A 7,500-nucleotide genomic window follows, 5' to 3' on the forward strand; every position below is an offset into this window, starting at 1 on the left:
CTGAACACACGCAGAAATTCAGCTTCATAGCAAAGTCAAATGCTTTGAGGAAAAGTGCAAAAACCAAGAAGGACGAAGTGGCATCTCTTGAGAAAGAAATTCACCAGAAACTTGATGACTTGAAAAACTGAAGGTAAGCTTGGTGCTTATCATTAGTTTTTGAACATCCAATGATTTAAATCGGCGTGCGGGAAGAGGGTATAATAACTAGCGAGTGTTTCATTGCGAGCTTTGAAGGTAAGAGGGTGCTTGATTTTCTCTTCAGAAGGTCTTGAAAGTCCTTGAAAAGTCCTTGAATTTTAGAACAAAAAAACTGTACGAACCCTGTCGGTAACAATAAGATGTAATGATTAAGACATCAAAACGCACGTGACCGGATGCGTGTGTGTGTGTGCATAAATCTGGGTAGAATGTGCAATCCGTTGGGACAACATCTTGTATTCTGTGATCGATGTTCTCTTTGCCATGAGCTATCAACCTTCGTTGTCTTTCTTTTCAGATTCGCGTCGCTGGCTACAGGATATCGGATCCAAGCGAAAAAGCATATGCCTTTGTGTATGTGACAGTGAATCGCAATCCATCGTCTCCTCGGTTCACAGGCCTAGGCCCCTTCGTCTTTAATATCACACAAAGTCAAACACTGGGGGAAATCTTCGGCTCTGTCACTGCTGTTGATCCAGACGCTGTGAGTCTGTTTGTGCAATATCTCTTTATTTAAATAATACAAAAAACTTAAAATAAAAATGAACATGTGCAGGAGGACACAGTTTGTCACCTTTAATGCAACACCTCGGATAGGGTTATTTTTCTTGATACCCCTGTGAATTTTGGAGAGGTGTCTGTGACAAGGTCTGACTGTTATGTTCTTCTGTTATGCTCTTGCAAACTTTTTCTAGTCAATGCCGATTTTATTTTACTAGTATACCCATGTAGTCAAAGCATCGCGGAGTGTTTTGATGTATCGACAGGCGGCAGCTGTCTGTCTGTGAACAAAAAGAAATGAACGTTACGATTTTCTCGGATGATATTGAAGCTAGAACTTGAAACTTCGCAAATTTCAAGTGTGGTGCTTCCCATGCGTCACGAAAGTCTTTTGACCCTTGTCACATTTCAAGGTCGTGTTTGCTTCCCATGCGTCACGAAAGTCTTTTGACCCTTGTCACATTTCAAGGTCGTGTTTGGGTTCAGTGAATTATAAAGAAGCGTTTCAATGAGAATCTTCCTCATGTCGAAACCCACTATTTCTTTTCGTTTTGGGAAATGGACAACTGTTAGTTGATTTTGAAGGCTTGAGACCTGTTAGTGAATTAGTGTCTGTTCTTCTCTTGATTTCGGGCTAAGAAAAAGTTCTATTTTTCTGTTATTTCGGAGGTCGGAAAACCTCATTATTTTCCTTGTTTTGGGGCCACTTTCTATCCCAATGTCTGGTTATTATACTTTATACAGGGTGAAGCAGGAGAGCTGGAGTACTCATTGACAGTGGACGGCAGCCAACCAGCTTCTGGACTGAGCTACTTCTACATCAATCCTTCCACTGGCGGACTCAGCGTCAAGAAGAATCTGGTGGACGACAGCAGTTTAATCTATACGGTCAGTTTCCTCATGATTACTGTATTACAGTGTTCTAGATGGTCGAACGTGTAGCAAAGACCTGTACGTGTACATGTAGGTATTGCGTTACCCGTGACTTACTTTTTTTCTTAAATGTTCCAAATCATACCTTGTTTTGCTCCCACCAAGACTGCAGATCTTGGTAAAAACTAGATTTGATGACGTTACCCCTACACGTGCTGAAAAGTGCCACAGCTAGATCTCTCTGGCTTGGGGTGGGTGTGGAGATTGTTTTAGTGTTTCAACGATGTGTTCCTTACACCAAACGAAACCTGTACAAAGTATTTTAATCCCAGTGTGTGTCTGTGTACATTCATCTGTGTCTGTCCATGTGTGTATAAGTCTGCGTGTTATTTTGTTATTTGTAGGCTTCTGCGCCTACCCTCCTGGCTGCATTCTCATCCTTCATCTTTAACGTATTTATGAAGATGAAGAGTTTGCTGTGCACACACTTTAACATACACAAATACTCGCTCATACCTAAAAACATATATTTTGTCCTCTTGTTACAGCTTCAAGTAAAGGCCCAAGGTGGAGAGGAGCGTGGGGGGGGGGGGGGTTTATGATGGTGTATGTGTGTGTGTGGGGGGGGGGGGGAGTGAATTGAACACTCACGGACACATACTGGCACGTATATTATTTTATGTTCTTTTAGCTTTGACTGGATGACCGAGACATTGAAGGCTTAGTGAATTGCACACACACATACATACACACGCACGCTGGTACACACGCACGCTGGTACACACACACACACACACACACACACACACACACACACACACACACACACACACACACACACACACATACATACACACACACACACACATTTGTTCGCTCGCTCGCACGCACGCACGCGCGCACGCACACACACACACACACACTTACACATACACACACACACACACACACACACACACACACACACACACACACACACACACACACGCACACACTCACTCACTCACTCACTCACTCACTCACTCACTCACACATTTAATTATTCTTATATTATCTCCTGTACCTTTAGCTTCAATTGAAGGTCGGAAATAGAAGAGACATAGTGAGTTGCACACCCATAATAGCATATGTATACTTATATTTTGTCCTGTCCTCTCAGCTTGAAGCTCGAGACGAGGAGGTCTGTTGAATTGGAAACACGCACACGCACACCCCAGGCACACACACACACACACACACACACACACACACACACACACACACACACACACACACACACAAACACACACACAAACGCACACATGCACACAAACACACAAACACACACACATACACACACACACACACCCCAGGCACACATACACACATACACACACACACACATATCTATATATATATACGACTTGTGTCTGTGTGTCTGTGTGTTTGTGTGTTTGTGTATTTGTGTAATCGCCATGCACGGCCAAAGTTCTCGATGGATCTGCTTCAAATTTGGTGGGCTTATTCAGAGAGACCCCGGACACAACCTCATCGATGAGATATTTCAACACGTGCTCTCAGCGCGCAGCGCGGAACCGATTTTGGTTCCACCTCAGCTATTTTGGTTCCACCTCAGCTACCCGGGCCCCCATACCGACACACCATAGCCGCTACACCACATCACAACGCCAAAGTTCTCGGTGGATCTTTTTCAAATTTGGACACCGTATTCAGCTACACCCCGGACACAATATCATCGATGAGATATTTCAACACGTGCTCTCAGCGCGCAGCGCTGAACTCATTTTCGTTTTTGTGTTCATTTCACCATTATAAGTAACTCTTCCTTATCTTCTCCAGTGTTTGGCGTTTATCTCCCTTCCTTCGTGTGGCTTTCCCGTTCAGTTGTAAGTTACTACACTGCGCTGTCCACTGCGCTGAGCGTCTTCGCATATTCCCGGCGTTCTGTTACTGTTACTATTTTTAGAAGGTCAACGCAGTGTACAGAACGTAAATTGGACCCGTAAATTATCCTCACTGTAAAAGTGCAAAGGTCGAATCAATTTATAGCCACGCGAAAAATACACTGTCATCTATCTCTCTATAGATACGGCTTCTCTGTGCTTTTGTGTGTGTGTGTGTGAGTGTGTGTGTCTCTATGTAAGCAACACCTGTGCATTGTTCAGTTCTGTTTGTGATGTGGTCTGGCGGCTTTTGTGTAATTTTATGTGAAACACTCAAGTCCTTAATGGCTCAAAACCGTAGGACTTTTAATATTAATTTTAACGTAATTTTATGTACTGGCCTTCCTTTGAGAAGCCATAACTTGCTCAGTCCTGTTTGAGTGGAGTTCGCCTCCAAAGGTGATTAACACGGTTACATTCGTCGACACGGATGGGACTCGATATGGTCAGGAATGGCATTATGGCCACTGAATCATTTTCGTGCTGTTCCCATTCCACGAATCTGGGAGGGACCTAAGCTTGGCGGGTCCATTGTTCGGACCCGGCGAAGCCGGCGTACGGCTCTAAGTACTTCTTTCCGGCGAAGCCGGCTACCCGGCGAAGCGGGTATTCATTCTAGTATATATATATACACACACACACACACACACACACACCCCAGGCACACACACACACACACACACACACACACACACACACACACACACACACACACACACGCACTAATAATTATAATAATAAAAATAATAATAATAATAATAATAATAATAATAATAATAATAATGGCACGTATATTATGTCCTGTTTTCTCAGCTTCGAGTGAAGGCCCGGGACAGGGGAAGCCCAGTGAGTGAGACCCATACCTTTGCCACAGTGTACGTCGCTCGGAACGCTAACACCCCTGTCTTCACTGCTTCTTCGTACGTCGCCACCATCAGAGAGAACGTCACAGTGGGCACCAGCATTTTGCTTGTCAATGCTACAGACGCTGACGGTGTAAGTTGTACATTACACACTAACAAGTTTTCTTGTTGAAAATAATGGTAAATCTCTTTTCAAAAGTTGCAGTTTAGATTTTTGGGTGAAAACTACAGAGAGAGTCACACAGCGAAAAGCATAATTCTGCAAGCCTCATACACAGATGCTGGTGGTTTAAGTTGTAAAATACACATTAAAATGTTTTGTTGTTGTTGTTGTTGAAATGGTAAATCTCTTTTCAAAAGTTGTAGTTTAGATGTTGTTTGTGAAAACTACAGAGAGTCACACAGCTAAGAGCATAATTCTGCAAGCCTCATTCACAGATGCTGGTGGTTTAAGCTAAACGTTAGGCACCGTGATTTGCTTAGTTTTCCCATACATATGCAATCTGTTAGTTTTAGGATACGTATTCACAGCTTCAATATTGTTATAGTTAATATTCAGTGGAAACATTTTGAATATTTTCCATGAGTGGGTATATCTATTTTTAAACATTTAGAGTTAAGAGTTTTGTGTTTGTAACACACACATTAACAACAGACTTGTTTAATTATTTCCCAGGATCCAGTGACATACGAGATTCTGCCAAACAGTCGCCTGGCCAACTTAATTTTCGACATCAGTAGCAGTGGTGTAATAACTCTCAATCAAAGCGTTCTCCAACAATCGGATACCAGCTACATTGTGAGTGTCAATTGAAGACGCTTTTTTTTCAACCTTAGCGTGATGATGCACAAATCTTGCTATCTGGACTCTGATTTGTGCTCTGGTGTTTCTGCTGACATTGTGCTGTACTATAACATTAGAGAAAACCAAATTAACAAGCACATTTTGACGAAGTGCAAACCAGACCCCCCCTCTCTCTCTCTCTCTCTCTCTCTCTCTCTCTCTCTCTCTCTCTCTCTCTCTCTCTTTCTCTTTCTCTCTCTCTCTCTGTCTCTCTCTCTCTCTCTCTCTCACTCTCTCTCTTTCTTACTCTCTCTCGCGCGCGCACGCGCGCACGGAAAGTCTTTGATAATCTTTATACTCATCTTGTCTCTTTCTTTTCTGTTTTTGGTCATTATAACCCTTTGTTTATATCCTTACTTTCGTGCTTTAGAGACTTCCGTTATCTTTATGTGTCCTCCTGTGGTGTCTTTAATAATATGTAGCCTATACTTTTTGAGTCACTTGAGAAAAAGTGACTCTATGTAATCGGTCAGTGTTAGTCTGTCCGGCCGGCCGTCCGGCCGGCCGTCCGTAGACACCACCTTAACGTTGGACTTTTCTCGGAAACTATCAAAGCGATCCGGCTCATATTTTGTTTAGTCGTGACCTCCAATGACCTCTACACTTTAACGATGGTTTCGTTGACCTTTGACCTTTTTCAAGGTCACAGGTCAGCGTCAAAGGAAAAATTAGACATTTTATATCTTTGACAAAGTTCATCGGATGTGATTGAAACTTTGTAGGATTATTCTTTACATCAAAGTATTTACATCTGTAGCCTTTTACGAACGTTATCAGAAAAACAAGGGAGATAACTAGCCTTTTCTGTTCGGCAACACACAACTTAACGTTGGGCTTTTCTCGGAAACTATAAAAGTGACCGGGCTCAAATTTTATGTGAACGTGACTCCCAGTGACCTCTACACTTTGACGTCTGCTTTGGTGACCTTTGACCTTTTTCAAGGTCACAGGTATGTCTTGAAGGAAAAAAATTGAAATATCATATCTCTGAAACTATTCATCGGATTTGATTCAAACTTTATAGGATTATTCTTTACATCAAATTATTTACATCTGTATTGTGTTGTGAATAGCAATTTCTTCCTGTCCATCTGATGCCTCATATAATATTCAGAACTGCGAAAGTGACTCGATCGAGTGTTTGCTCTTCTTGTTAAGTCTTACCTTTTCCTTTAGCATTTCTCTGTTCTCTCAACGCCTCGTCGTGTCATGTGAAACAATGTCATGATGTCTGTTCCTTTAGTGACTGTGTCAATCTCAATCCAATGACGTGTCTTCCTATAGTGTCTGTGGCAATGACAATCTAATGGCTTCTCTTCCTTTGGCAATGACAATCCAATGACGTTTCTTCCTTTAGTGCCTGTGACAATGACAATCCAATGACGTCTCTTCCTTAAGTGTCTGTGACAATGACACTCCGATGACGTCTCTTCCTTTAGTGTCTGTGACAATGACAGTCCGATGACGTCTCTTCTTTTAGTGCCTGTGACAATGACAATCCAATGACGTTTCTTCCTTTAGTGCTTGTGACAATGACAATCCAATGACGTCTCTTCCTTAAGTGTCTGTGACAATGACACTCCGATGAGGTCTCTTCCTTTAGTGTCTGTGACAATGACAGTCCGATGACGTCTCTTCTTTTAGTGCCTGTGACAATGACAATCCAATGACGTTTCTTCCTTTAGTGCCTGTGACAATGACACTCCGATGACGTCTCTTCCTTTAGTGTCTGTGACAATGACATTATAATGACGTATCTTCCTTTAGTGTCTGTTACAATGACAATCCGATGACGTCTTTTCCTTTAGTGTCTGTGACAATGACATTATAATGACGTATCTTCCTTTAGTGTCTGTTACAATGACAATCCGATGACGTCTCTTCCTTTAGTGTCTGTGACATTGACATGCTAATGACGTCTTTCATTTGACAATGACAATCCAGATACGTCTCTTCCTTTAGTGTCTGTGACAATGACAATCCGATGACGTCTCTTCTGTTAGTGTCTGTGACAATGACAATCCGATGACGTCTCTTCCTTTAGTATCTGTGACAATGACAATCCTATGAAGTCTCTTCCTTTAGTGTATGTGATTATAACAAGCTAATGACGTCTCTTCCTTTAGTGTCTGTGACAATGACAATCCGATGACGTCTCTTCCTTTAGTGTCTGTTACAATGACAATCCGATGACGTCTCTTGTTTTAGTGTCTGTGGCACTGACAATACAATGACGTCTTTTCTTTTAGTGTCTGTGAAACTGACAATACAATGA

General features: G+C 42.2%; 1 protein-coding gene across 1 annotated transcript in view; it reads left to right on the top strand.

The window, feature by feature from the left end:
* The window catches only part of LOC138954196 (protocadherin Fat 4-like), a 64,096-nt gene that overhangs the window by 40,613 nt on the left and 15,983 nt on the right, over positions 1–7,500 (top strand). Inside the window, exons 47-50 of the mRNA XM_070326099.1 lie at positions 500–685; positions 1,447–1,590; positions 4,332–4,514; positions 5,058–5,180. Coding sequence (XP_070182200.1) covers positions 500–685; positions 1,447–1,590; positions 4,332–4,514; positions 5,058–5,180 — 636 coding nt within the window. The remainder of the gene's footprint in view (positions 1–499; positions 686–1,446; positions 1,591–4,331; positions 4,515–5,057; positions 5,181–7,500) is intronic.

This window comes from Littorina saxatilis, linkage group LG2 (assembly GCF_037325665.1).
Source record: "Littorina saxatilis isolate snail1 linkage group LG2, US_GU_Lsax_2.0, whole genome shotgun sequence".
NCBI classification, from domain to species: Eukaryota; Metazoa; Mollusca; class Gastropoda; order Littorinimorpha; family Littorinidae; genus Littorina; species Littorina saxatilis.